The sequence below is a fragment of the Sorghum bicolor genome, chromosome 3 (genome assembly GCF_000003195.3).
Source record: "Sorghum bicolor cultivar BTx623 chromosome 3, Sorghum_bicolor_NCBIv3, whole genome shotgun sequence".
Classification (NCBI taxonomy): domain Eukaryota; kingdom Viridiplantae; phylum Streptophyta; class Magnoliopsida; order Poales; family Poaceae; genus Sorghum; species Sorghum bicolor.
The window spans coordinates 49,885,199-49,898,565 of record NC_012872.2 but is presented as its reverse complement, the minus strand read 5'-3'; the positions used below and the strand labels follow the sequence as shown (position 1 = coordinate 49,898,565).

The 13,367-nt window shown below is 46.5% G+C and overlaps 1 protein-coding gene across 1 annotated transcript; it reads right to left on the bottom strand.

The window, feature by feature from the left end:
- LOC8075470 lies at positions 11,033 to 12,406 on the bottom strand. The gene is made up of 2 exons (XM_002455729.2): positions 11,944 to 12,406; positions 11,033 to 11,685 (listed from the first exon to the last, which is right to left on the bottom strand). The coding sequence occupies exons 1-2, from the start codon at positions 12,352 to 12,354 to the stop codon at positions 11,527 to 11,529; spliced, it is 570 nt and encodes a 189-aa protein (XP_002455774.1). The 5' UTR covers positions 12,355 to 12,406; the 3' UTR covers positions 11,033 to 11,526.

Sequence of the window (13,367 nt, the reverse complement as noted above, 5' to 3'; positions counted from 1 at the left end):
GTACATTGGTCCGTTTGGCGAAGAACTGGCATCCTTCACAATGTCGGATGAGTTTCTCAGCGTCGGCGACTGCGGTTGGCCAGTAAAAACCTGCTCGGAAGGCCTTTCCAACCAGTGTTCTGGAGGCAGCGTGCTTTCCGCAGGACCCGGCATGTATGTCCTCTAGTAACTTGATGCTGTCATCTTGGGATATGCATTTCAACAAGACTTCTGAGCTTGCGTTCTTACGCATAAGTCCGCCATCGACCAGTATATAATTTTTGGAACACCGGATAAGGCGCTCGTTCTCCGTTTTATCGTGAAATCCCGAACCGTCCGAAAGGTACTTAACAAAAGGAGCGCGCCAGTCGTCGTCATTGGTTGTCGGGGCGAGGTGTCCTACGAGCAGCGTTTCGTTGTGTGGCTTTTTGACCAGGTCCGTCCCGACGCTTGACGTGTGAATGTCCTGAACGAAAATGCCTTGCGGAATCTGGGTCTGGGAGGATCCTATCTTTGACAGCGCATCTGCTGCTTGATTCCTGTCCCGGACCACGTGGATGTATTCTATGCCGTAAAAATTTGATTCCCACTTCTGGATTTCTTTGCAGTAGAGGTCCATCTTTTCGTGAGTTGTGTCCCACTCCTTATTTAGCTGATTGATGACCAGGGCAAAGTCACCGTAGACGTAGAGGCATTTGACTCCCAGTTCGACAGCCAATCGGATGTCGTGCAAGCATGCTTCGTACTCGGTAGCGTTGTTGGATGCTGGAAAGAGGATCCTAAGGACGTAGCGGAGTTTGTCTTTGTTTGGTGAAATGAAAAGTATTCTGGCACCGGCTCCGTTGATGTTCAAGGATCCGTCGAAGAACATTGACCAGTGGTCGGAGACATCTAGAGAGGGGGGCTCGTTGAGATCCGTCAATTCCGCAATGAAGTCGACCAGGGCCTGAGACTTGACGGTAGTGCGACTCTGGAAATCCAAAGAAAATGGGCATCACTCCATTGCCCACTTTACAATTCTGCCGTTGGCATCCTTATTGCGCAAAATGTCCCCCAAAGGAAAGCTGGTAGTAACTAGAACCCAATGGTCGTCGAAGTAGTGCTTCAGCTTTCTTGAGGTGATTAAGATGGCGTGGATTAGCTTTTGTATCTGAGGATACCTGGTCTTGGATTCGTTTAGGACTTCGCTTATGAAGTATACAGGACTCTGGACTTTGTAGACGTGGCCTGGTTTGTCCCGCTCAACCCCAAGCGCCGTGGAGACGACCCGATCAGTTGCTGCTATGTAAAGGAGCAGGTCCTCGTTAGGTTGAGGTGCGGTGAGGACGGGTGGTGAGGTAAGGAAAGTTTTGAGCTGGGTAAATGCAATGTTAGCCTCTTCTGTCCAGGAGAATTTTTCCGATGCTTTTAGAAGTTTGAAAAAGGGGAGCCCTTTTTCCCCCAGCCTAGAAATAAACCGGGTGAGAGCAGCCATGCACCCAGTGAGCTTTTGAATGTCTTTGACATTCTTGGGTGGTTGCATATCGAGCACCGCCTTAACTTTTGAGGGGTTCGGCCGTATGCCGTCGTGGCTGACAACGTTACCGAGCAGTAGACCAGAGGGGACCCCGAAGATGCATTTTTTGGGGTTAATCTTCCACTTGTATTTATTTAGCGCTTTAAAAGTATGGTCCAAGTTGTCGATCAGGGTGCTCGCGTCCTTGGTTTTGACGACAACATCATCGACGTAAGCCTCGACGAGGTCATCGCGTATCTCGTCGCGGAGGCATTACTGAACAGCGCGTTGATAAGTGGCTCCGGCGTTTTTGAGTCCGAAAGACATAGTGGTGTAACAATACGCGCCAAAGGGAGTGATGAAGGAAGTTTTGATCTGGTCGTCTTCCTTTAGCGAGATCTGGTCATAACTAGAGTAACAGTCGAGAAAAGAGAGGAGTTCGCATCCGGTCGTTGAATCGACCACCTCGTCGATACGAGGAAGACCAAAATGATCTTTAGGACAGTGTTTATTGAGATCAGTGTAATCAACACACATTCTCCATTCATTGTTCTTTTTTCTTACAAGGACCGGATTGGCGAGCCAATCGGGGTGATACACTTCTTTAATAAATCTGGCTGCTAAAACCCGTGTGATTCCTATCTTAATAGCCTCCTTTTTGTCACGAGCGAACCGTCGCAGCTTCTGCTTGATAGGTCTTGCGGTCTTCGAGACGTTTAAGGAGTGCTCGATCAGGTTTTGTGGGACACCAGGCATGTCTACGGGTTTCCATGCGAAAACGCTTACGTTGTCCCTTAGAAACCTGACGAGCGTGTCTTCCTATTTGGGGTCCAGGTTGGCCCCGATGAGGGCCGTCTTCTCGGGGCTGCCGTCGATCAACAGTACTTCCTTGTGCTCTTTGGACTTAGAGCTTTTCCTTGTAGTCTCCTGCTCGGGTAGCTGGAGCTGGTCGGGTGGAACTTGCGTGGCTTGTGTCACAGTTTCTGCCATGTGAATCGAGAGATCGATTGCCTCGGTGATCTTGAAGCTTTCCTCTTCACAGGTGTATGCGGTGTAGACGTTGCCTCTAATGGTTAAAACGCCCTTCTCGGTCGGCATCTTGAGGACCAGGTATGAGTAGTGCGGAACCGCCATGAATTTGGTAAGCGAGGGGCAGCCTTGGATTGCGTGGTAAGTCCCATCGAAGTCGGCGACCACAAAGTTAGCAAACTCCGTGCGGAAGTGGTCTGGTGTTCTGAACTGGTCGAGCAGCGTTATCTGGCCAAGGGGTACTAAACTTTGACCCAGTAGGACACCCCAAAACTAGGCGTCATATGGCTTCAACTGCGCCGGAGTTAGCTTGAGAGCAGGCAAACTGTTGCAGAAAAGGATATTAATGGAGCTACCCCCATCGACGAGCACGCGCTCGAACTTGACGCTGTTGATGCATGGGTCCAGGATCAGAGGAAAACGCCCAGGTTCTGGGATGGCGGCCCACTGGTCCTGCCTGTTGAAGGAAATCTCTCGGTGCGACCAGGGAGGGAATTTAGGATCGGCGATCAGACCATCGGTGCTGTCCACATTATGGCAAGCCCTTTTCAAGAGCTTTCTTTCCCGTTTTGACTCGATGGAGACTTTTCCTCCGAAGATGGAGTGTACCACATCAGTGCGACTGACGTATTGATGTCGTGGGTCCCTATCCTGGTCGTCATCTTCGTCTTCCTGACCGTGTCTGTCCTGCTTCCTGTTTTTTTGGCGGTATCCGCCTGGGCGGCCCGTTGTGTGTAAATGCTCTTGAGGACACGGCATTCTTCCATCGTATGGTTAGACTTGGGATGGAGTTGGCATGTCCCTTTCAGCGTCTTGTTGTAGTCTTCCTGGTAGTCCCGCCGTCCATTGGGATGTTTGACTGTGTTCACCTCGTGATCGTTGTCACGAGGTCGCTTGCCTCTGAACTCGTCGCGGTTATCGTGACGCCTGTCCCACCCTTCTCTGTGGTCACGGTTATCGTTGTGGCAAGGATTCTGGTTGTCGAAGCGCTCACGAGTGTCGTCTCGTCGGGGAGTCTGGTCGGCTCCTCTCACATCTTCTCGGATGAGTTTTTCTGCGTCATCGGCATCGGCGTAATTTTTGGCCGTGGCGAGGATCTCAGCGACCGTGGTCGGCCTTTTACATAGTAGCTTACTTCTTAATGCTTTGTGGAAGCGTAGGCCCTTGATGAAGGCCGATATGGCCTCGTCGTGAGAAATCTTCAGGATCTTGAGGCGCATATCCGAGAAGCGTCAGATGTAATCGCACAAGGGCTCATTCTTCCTGTCCCTTATCCTCTCAAGATCGTACTTGTTTCCGAGCTGCTCGTAGGTAGCGATGAAGTTACCAATAAAAGCCTGGTGTAATTCTTCCCAAGAGTCGAAGGAGTCCTCGGGTAGACCGAGGAGCCATTGGTGGCCAGCTTGATCAAGGACGACTGGGAAGTAGTTTGCCATGACGTGTTCGTCTCCTGCAGCTGATCGGACTGCGATCTCATAAAGGGTGATTCAGTTCTCAGGATTCTCCTTGCCATCATACTTTTTAAGCTTCTCGAGCTTGAATTTGTGAGGCCATATGACTTGGCAAAGGTGTGAAGAGAACTGTCTTAGGCCGGGGGGCCATGTGCTGCATCGTACTCATTGCGCCGCACATTTTCATGTACTGCACGTTCTGTGATGCGCCTGTTGATGCGTTCGTGGACGTCTTTAGGAGGGATGTTGTGTCGCAGGTCCTGGTCTTGGTTTACCTCCTGACCACGTCCGCGTCTCTGCTCGCGGTAACTGCCAATGTCCCAACCACGGTTGTCGCATCTAGTGTCCTTCCTGCGATCGTTGGCGGGGGAGCGGCTATGATGGTGCCCGCTGGGTCGTGGTGAAGTCCGGCTGCGGTGAGTCTGGTCGGAGGAAACCTCCGTGTAGGAGACGGCTTGGACCCTTTTAAGCAGAGTAGCGGTCTACCCGATCACGGCGATCAGATGTGCTCGTATATTGGATCGGATGCCCTGGTACTCTGGAGTGTCGGGGAGTCGATCCAGGTTTGCCATTGCAACAGCCACGTTGGCGCTTGGCGTCTTGTAGACTTGCTGACTCCCGACCATGTCGAAAGCATCGCTGAGGTTGTGTGGTGCGAGTTGCCGCTCCTCATCCACTCGCTGCTGAGCGCGATCGGCGTTGCGCTGCTCGTGGAGCTGTCTTTGCTCATCGGTTTCGCCATCGACAACTGGTTCGTCATTGCTAACATTGAAAATCAGATCTCCACGCCAAGGTGGAAAGACTGGAAAACGAGAAAAACCTGGGGGTAAGGTGGTAGATCCAGGTCATAGTCTTCGTCCTCGGGGTGTAAAACCTTGGTAGAGACAGATCCTGTGCTAGAGTTCGTACTAGTGGCCTTATCATCCGGCAGAACTCAGATGGATACCATGTTGACGAAGTGACGAGCTGGTCAGCTATTCTGGCTCAGCGACAAGCCCGCTTTACCGAATAGGGATTGAGTATGCCGCGAAAACTGGTCGGCCGCATTGCTCAGACCGTGAGGGAAGTTCTGGTCTGGGGAGGCCGACTTGAACTTGACAGTCCGTCCTGCGGTGGTCGATGTTATCGTGAGGGATGATTCCAGTCGTTCGTGCATGGAGACACGAGTTGGTCGACGGGAGTCAAAAAAATTTGTTGCTGCCACTTGATCAGGTCTGCGCGAAATCAAATCCACCAGGTTGGAGGCTTCGAGAAGCTTGTGGTCGGCGCGATCGAGGGCTTGAAGAAGATCCAAGTTGTTGACTCGCTTTGCCCTATAGCGAGGGAGTGGATGTTAGGTCCTCGGGGTTGGCGTGATCGGAGTCGACGCCTCTACTGTCCTAGATTGGATCTGGGTTTCTCTCAAAGTCATGGTCATAAGGCCGCCATCATCAGTTGTCCAAGTGATCTGCCCGACGGTGAACATGAGACCTTCGGCCACGGCCGCGGAAGCTGGAACGATGACCATCTTGTTCGTCGGGAGAGCTGTACGCACACCCCCTACCTAGCGCGCCACTGTCGACGAAAGCTAGTCGACAGTCTCCCTTGGGGTATGCCCACAGTAGTAGTTTATCGGTAGACGGTGCGCAAGCTACGAACTTGATGGTGACGCAACAGACGGACAAGGTTTTTATCCAGGTTCGGCCGCCGTGTGGGTGTAATACATACATCTTGCGTCTGATTGTATTGCTGTGGATTGTGTCGAATTGAGATGAGATGTCTATGACCTGTCCTCTAGGGGACCCCTGCCCCTCCTTATATATCGTGAAGGGACAGAGTTACAAGTAAACTATCCTATTTGGTACAATATCTTGTAGCCTTGCGGTGCACACCGACCAGCGTCATGCGCCACACGTCTTCATCTTGTGGGCCGAGCTACTTCTGATGGTGCGGCCCATATCGGCCCATGAGGGTATAGGGGTTTATACCCCCACATAAACTAAGGAGGTTTTCTACATGAAAGTTGCTGGGAATTTCATAAGTTTTCTAATGGTATAATCTACAACTCTATTGGATTAACAGAATAAGAGTTATACCTGTTTTACTACGCTAGTGGTTTTCATATCACGAGGAAACTTCAAGATACCTGTTTGTTCTCTTGCACATAAGTTCTTCGGGATGTCCTCCATGTTAGTTAACTTGTCTGGAAAATATGCAAGCTACCTTTCTTGTGTCCCCTAGTTGACTTTTCTTAAGGGGGGTAGCCCAATTGAAGAAGCTACATGGAGAAGAAGTGGTTAAAGACTGGAACATCTATAAGTACATCAAGTGCTTGGTATGTTTGGTTTGTTTCAAGATATCATTCCATTTGGAGTGTGCTAATACCAATGGAGGTTTATGTCATGGATGATACTCATGGATTGAGAGCTATGTTTATGAGGATCAGATGACACCAAAGTTTACGAAGTTATAAGTGGGATGCGAGAGCGAAGCAACTTAACTGTGATAAAGGTACCGATAATTGGAACTTAGTGATGAAACTAATCTTGGATCAAGAGACTCAGTACAACGAATTTAAAAGACTATGATGTGTAGCGTCCAAAAAGGATAGGAGAACTAGTCCCTATTGTCCCTCAATCAACCTCGTCTTAAGGGGGGGAGTAACTTGATATTACAGGATGATGCATTTTAAAACTATCTTGAAGTCATAATTGTCTTCTTGAGATATTCTATGGACACGATCATCTTGCCTTTGAAGAAAGATGTTACGAGTATGACAAGGCTGAGTGTAACAAAAATAATAATACAGAAGAGCAACGACGGAAGCGAAAAAAGAAAAGCCGTAAGAAGCCAGCTCACAGAAGTAAAGTGCAGCAAAACTATATTAATGGAAAACTAAGCAATGTGGATAGGAATAACATTCAAGGAGCCACCAAAGTGGTGGGAGGCTATATTCAAGTGGACTCAGTGCTAGTTTTCACTCTGTTTGACCGAAGTACTTGACATTCTTTCGTTTCTGCTGACTTGGTAAAGACAATCGAGCGGGTGAAGTGTCCAACAAGGAAGCCTTTGTTAGTTCAAACCCCAATGGGAGAAACACAGACAGATCACGTTTGCTCGAATATCAATCTGGTCATAAGCAAGAAAAACTTCATTGTAAACCTCATTGTGCTAGAGTCACTCAACATTCCTTAGTTCTTGGCAATGGATGGTTATGTGCAAACAAAGGAGTGATTTATGCTACTCAGTGGAAAATCTTCTTAACCGCACTATCTGGAAAAATAATCGAGTATCGAGGTGGTCCACTCCTACCTGAGGAGGCATATCCATGTTAAGTTACCATGTATTGAGTTGTATAAGTCAAAAGTTGGTAGTCAAGATGGACCTTGATCCTTAATGAATAATAGACATCCTATGGAAACCTTGTTCATAAGTTATGATCCCAAGACATAAGTGTTTACATTTGGAATACAAGTTGTGAAGTTGAAATAGTTCTTAGTATATTTTTCCTGTTTGTCTTTCAGAATCTGTGCCTTTTCCGAATCTCGAGGACGAGATTCTTTTACGGGGAGTAGAATTTGTAACACCTAAAAATTTGCTTTCGAATTAATATGATTTAATTTGAACTATTTAAGTATTTGTGTGAGCATTTAATTTAGTGAATAAATAATTTTTGTTGAAAAAATAAAATTCATCATAGGTTTAATAACCTTGATTGTGCATTCATGTCGGAGCATAATTATTTTTGTGCTGTGTGTTTTGGTCTAATTCTTTTAAAAGGATTCAAATTCACTTGTGAAAATGCTTTGGAAAATAAAAGAAAGAAAAAAAGAAAAGGAAAACCCTAGCCAACCCCCTGGTGTTTTTCCCCTTGGCCTGGTGGCCTTTGGCCAAGGCCAAATCCCCTCTCCCCGGCCTGCTCCTCCCCCCCCCCGCGTAGCCAACTCCCTCGCTCGGCCCAACAGCCCCGGTCCTAGGTTCCCCCACCACGCGCTTGGGCCGAAACGCTTCCCAATGGACAGCCCGCGCCTGTCTCCCCCTTCCCCTTCCTTTCCTGTGACCGACAACCCGGGCCCGCGTGTCAGCGCTTCCATCCCCTTCTTCTTCGAGACGTCATCGAGCCAGACTCGGTGGAAACCAGCGATGCAATCCCGATTTCCACGGAATCTTCCCCTTCAACGTGGAATTGAACCCTATAAAGCGCCCCGCGATGCCCCGCGTCGTGATTTTGCATCTAAATCGCGAAAACGTGCCCTAGGTGCCCTCGACGTCGCGTCGTGGAATCTCGCCGAGCCGGCCCTTGTTCTTCACCACGGCGAGCCGTCCTTGCACGCTCTCGGGTCGTGGCAAGCACCCAGGTGAGCTCGGGGCGAGTTTCTCTCCCGCCTGGTGCTCTCCGTTTCTTTTCTAGCGCAAGCTTTCGCGATTTCGAAGAAGTCCGGCGAGCTCCGAGGGGCGCCCATGGCGGCCGCCGCGTCGGGCCATGTCTACGGCGGCCGGCCGGCCGGGATTGTCCTGGGTGGATCACGGACCGTCGGATCGAAGATTGGGGGCTGATAAGAGAAGAAAACGGTTCGCTGGCGTTTTTGCGAAAGAGACCCTGGAAAAGTCGTGTATCGAACCCACGGTCCCAAGCGTTTTTCACAGATTACGCTTTCCATGTTTAAAAGCGTATTTTGGTCCGATTCAACTCAGTTTATGCTTTCCAAATTTAGAAAACATATTCTCTGTCGGGTTAAGAAAAATACGCTTTCAGATAATTACAAGTTTGCCACTAGACTTAAATTGCTCATAAAATATTCGTTTTAACTCCGTTTTCGTCCATTCAAATTTCGTTAGATTTGTATTTATGAGCTCTACATGTTAGATGTATTAATTCTCTATTTTAAAACTTTTTATTTTCGCAGTAGCTTTTAATTATTTATTATCTATAGGAAATCTTAGAAAATTCATAACTTCTACGTTTTAAATCCGATTTTCGTGAACTTTACGTTTGTGTGATCGTAGCGCTGCGTAGAATATTTTCATAAACTTTTATCTTTGTTTTCTCATTATTGGTGTAATGTTCTAATTATAGCTTGTTTGCTTTGTGTATGATTGTCCATTGGAATGCGTGTTGTTGATTGATGATCGGGTATAGACGCTAAGTGATACGTTGGTGATCAAGGTCAATCTTTTGAAGACCAGCAGCAGGCTCAGGAGAGCTTTGATAAGGCAAGTATAACTTGGGATCATCCTTGTTACCTATACACTTATATATACACATATATATCATATGCATGTTTCCACCTTGTCGACCTTAGCAAAATCATAGATGATTGTTACCTGGATTCCTTGTTACCTACTTGATATGCATTTGGTGTAGTTGTGCTAGTGATTGATATAATTCGTGATCTTGTAAGATGATTAATAGCTATGCAATGAATATAAAAAGATGACAAATAACTATATGAGATATTGTCTGTACGTGATCACTCGGGATAACAGTGCAACCATGAGGGCTATAATGGCTCTGGCTTTAGCTTAGTATGAAGATATTTTCTAGCTTGTTAGAGGTTACTCGTAAGGGCGCTAGAGGGGCTTGCCGACACAGGTATAGTGCGAGCCTCTGTCCTTATGTGTATAGGTTGCGCGTTATTGTGCCATTTGGAAGGGGGCATCTATATCTGCTCGCCCAGGAAACCTTACGGCCTTAACATGTTAGACGAACATTTGAAAGAGTTTATAGTGATCCCTGCCGACCTTCCTTGGCAGTGGGTTAAGAGGTCGACGGGCCTCGGGCGAAAGGGTAAATCATGACTCATGGGTAAAGATGTACAACCTCTGCAGAGTGTTAAAACTAGTATACTAGCCGAGCTCACGGTTAGGAGCGGCCTTGGGGACATCTACATTAAGATGATGAACTTGTTATGTTATTGTGTTCATTTGATTATCGTTTATGGTATGAATTAATTATGCTTACATTTGATCATGTGATTATTGGATTATTTATGATACCTTGACATTTGCTATTTAATTATGAACATGCTATCCACTATTAAAAGCTAAATGTAGTCAAACCAGTGTCAGCTATTTGAGCCTCATGAACCCCTAGTTATACTTGTTGAGTACGATATGTGCTCACTCTTGCAATTTCCCAACACCCCAGGTTATGCTAATGATGATGATTGGAATGAGGACTATCGCTACGAGTATTAGGTTTGAAGTCAACCAGTCAACATTTGTACCTGTGTGGAGCTTCCGTCGAGAGCGTTACTTATTATTATTATTATTATTATTATTATTATTATTATTATTATTATTATTATTATTATTATTATTATTATTATTATTATTATTATTATTATTATTATTATTATTATTATTATTATTATTATTATTATTATTATTATTATTTTATAAGACTATGTGATTTATTATCGTTCCGTTATGTAATAAACACTGCAATGATACTTTTGAGATTTGTCTATTTATGTGCGACTGTTTCTGGGGCACATATGAGTCTTTTTATACATCCTATTTTGTTCTAAAATATGGGTGTGACAAACTTCAACATGAAAGTAAGTCAAAGTCTATAATATTTGACTTCATCATCATACAACTTGAAAACTCAAAAGACCGTCTATTTGTGACTAATAAGGGGCTAGATCACATTTGGCAATCAATTTTTTTGGTGAACCAGGACTTTGAATGAACCATAAAACTCACAGTAAATTTAAGGACATAGCTATACCAAACAGTGAAGGCTAATAGTCACACAGCTACAACTGTTGGGTTGGATTATTCTCATGAGAATTGTAAGTTTGTGACTACTATTTTTTATTCATGACCAGGGCGAACATACATACCAGAGATAGATTCATCAAAGTTGACTATGGGGTCTGCTAATTAACCATTAGTCCCTCGCTGATATATGGAGCATCTGGGTCATGAATCGAGAACAGCGACAAATTTGTGTTTGTGACTAACCAACTCAAAATATTATAGTATCTCTGTGATATTAACTTAGAACATTGACAGCCAAATCATCCTTAGTCTCTATTTAGAAATGGGGTTTCTGGATTCCAATATATAATTTAGTATAAATTTGAGCTAATTCTGAAAAAAAAAATCCTAGCACGATCCACAGCTTCATATTTATATGAAAAAAAGTATAGCAATATGCCAGACCACAATTACAAACATGATGCGAAAGCCAAACATTTTGATTTTGGTCCACGGCGTGACGTGACCATGTCAGTCCTTGTAATGGCCCTCCCTATGGCAAACAGATCTCTGCCAATCAGGAATCTTACAACGTGACCTTGACCGTGATCGCTGATGCAGCTTGCCAGGCCAGAGGTGTCCCTCAGCAAAGTATACACTACACCGATGCAAACACTTCATCATTGCTTTGAACTGTTAATTTAGTCTACAACAACAGCGCCGCAGTACGGCCCCATGTTCACCGTTCAGTAGCAAGTTGCTACTCACAAACAACAATGATTCAAGTTAGCTCTTCAGCTCCAATCTAAACCTCAATATTTTACAAGTGTCAGTATCATAGAGAAGCTGGACTGACCAAACCCTTCATGATTGATGGACACGAAAAGCTCAGGATGCCATCACTTTCCTTATCTTGGTCTTGAACAGCATCACTATGATTTTGTCCATGGAGAAGTAGAGGAAACAGCCTCTGGAATGTGTCACGAAGGAACCGTAGCTCGTACCAACGATGCAGTGCCACGTAGGCCCATACACTTTATCGAACTCCTGTTTGGATAGCAACAATTGAAGATTGAAAAAAATATAAGCAATTTATACATGGTTCAGGCTGCCCAAGGTCACCCAAGTGCAGCATCAGTAACATGATGACTATATATGTTTGGTTTCAACACTAGCAGCTCGTGAAAGACAGCTTATTAATTGTGCAATTTGTGAAGTTTGATTTCACAAAGACCTAACTCATCTTAAAGACGAAGCAAAGGAAGATGCAAGAAGAAGGCAATGCAAAGATCAGAATCAGCATACCTTCTTCACATCATGGGCCAGCTGCCTTGAGCTGAACTTGTCCAAGTTGTCATGGGAACGCTTAGCGCACCGGAAGGCATGCAGCTGCATGAATGGCGGCATGTCTGCAGCCATGACCTTCACCCCGAGCACCGCGACGACTTCTTTCATGTTGATCTCCATCTCCGGCATGGATCTCCTTCCGGGCGCAACGTCGACGATCTCTCTCTGCCCCAGACCAGGCATGACATGCACTCTAGACTTCTCAAGGCAGATGCCTTCGTCCTTCTGAACAACAACGGGGGTGGGATTTGGGGGCGGCTTGGTCTCAGGGACAATGGGATGCCTCGTCTCCTTCACGGTTCCCCTCCACCTCCCACCAAACAGCCACTGATCTGCCCTTGTCCTCCTGCTGCCTTGGCGAGCTGCCATTGCTAAAGCTTGCTTGCTAATTCCTCTGCTACTCGGCTGGGTATTGGGTCTGGATCTGTATGGGCCTTCCTTTATGCCATCTATATAGCAGCATGAGAATGGCACACGCAAGCGGAATCATGTAGTCCAGGCACTTCTTAATCAATGGATTATGGTGGGTTGGATACTCTGCAATGAGTGGGTGGGAGCAAGGGACAAAATTTTATTTTCTTTGAAGAGGGGAACAAGCATAAAGAAAGCCGCAGACCATGTGCAGATTGCCTTGTTCTGCGGTATGCTGTATGATGGAGAAAAGGTAGTGTGTAATAGGTGGTTAGCTGCTGCATTAAGGCCAGATTTGAAGGATCCTAATCTCCAATCATGCTGACAGAAAAGGAACCGCAAGTCTTCAACCACCTCACTATGTCGCTCGGTTAGTATATTATTATACAGGTGTCGGTAGGAGTTAGGATCTAATTTTGTGAGATTTCTGACAGTCCATGGCAAGCTTCTCATCCCCAGGAAATGGATTGGAAACTTTGTCCCTAGTCTGGAAAGTGCTTAATAAATGTTTGATGAGTGGTTATCTCACCCTTTCTGTCATATATAGCACTCAGTTTCATGCAGCAACTCTTTTTTTTTGCAATTGTACTTCAATGATGAGGCCATGGAACAGTGACAAAAGAAGTTAGAAAGGAGAGCTAACCAGAAGGCCCAACAAACAACCCTAACCCTAGCTTCCGAGCAGGCTCTCCCAAGCCCTGCTGCCGGTGCCAGCGCCTGCCTCCCCCTCGCCCTCCCTGCCCCCTCCTCCTCTCCCCACACAACCCTCCTCCACTCAGACATGCTCGGGATGCCACACAGCCTCCCCATCGATGTTGCCGCTGGCGGCAGTTGCCGTATCATCTCCTTCATCGGCAGGTGCAGCAGCGCCTATGCCTTCGGCCTCAAGCCTCTGGTGCCCATCCCCACAACCTCCATTGATGGGGAAGTCCGGTGGGCCTAGATCCAGGGTTGTGGCTCTGCCATCCGGT

Bases quoted from the DNA above. Each gene is read 5' to 3' on its own strand.
- LOC8075470 (XM_002455729.2), bottom strand. From the start codon at position 12,354: ATGGCAGCTCGCCAAGGCAGCAGGAGGACAAGGGCAGATCAGTGGCTG. The intron at 11,686-11,943 runs GTATGCTGATTC...CTATCCAAACAG, and splicing joins TGGCCCATGATGTGAAGAAG to GAGTTCGATAAAGTGTATGG.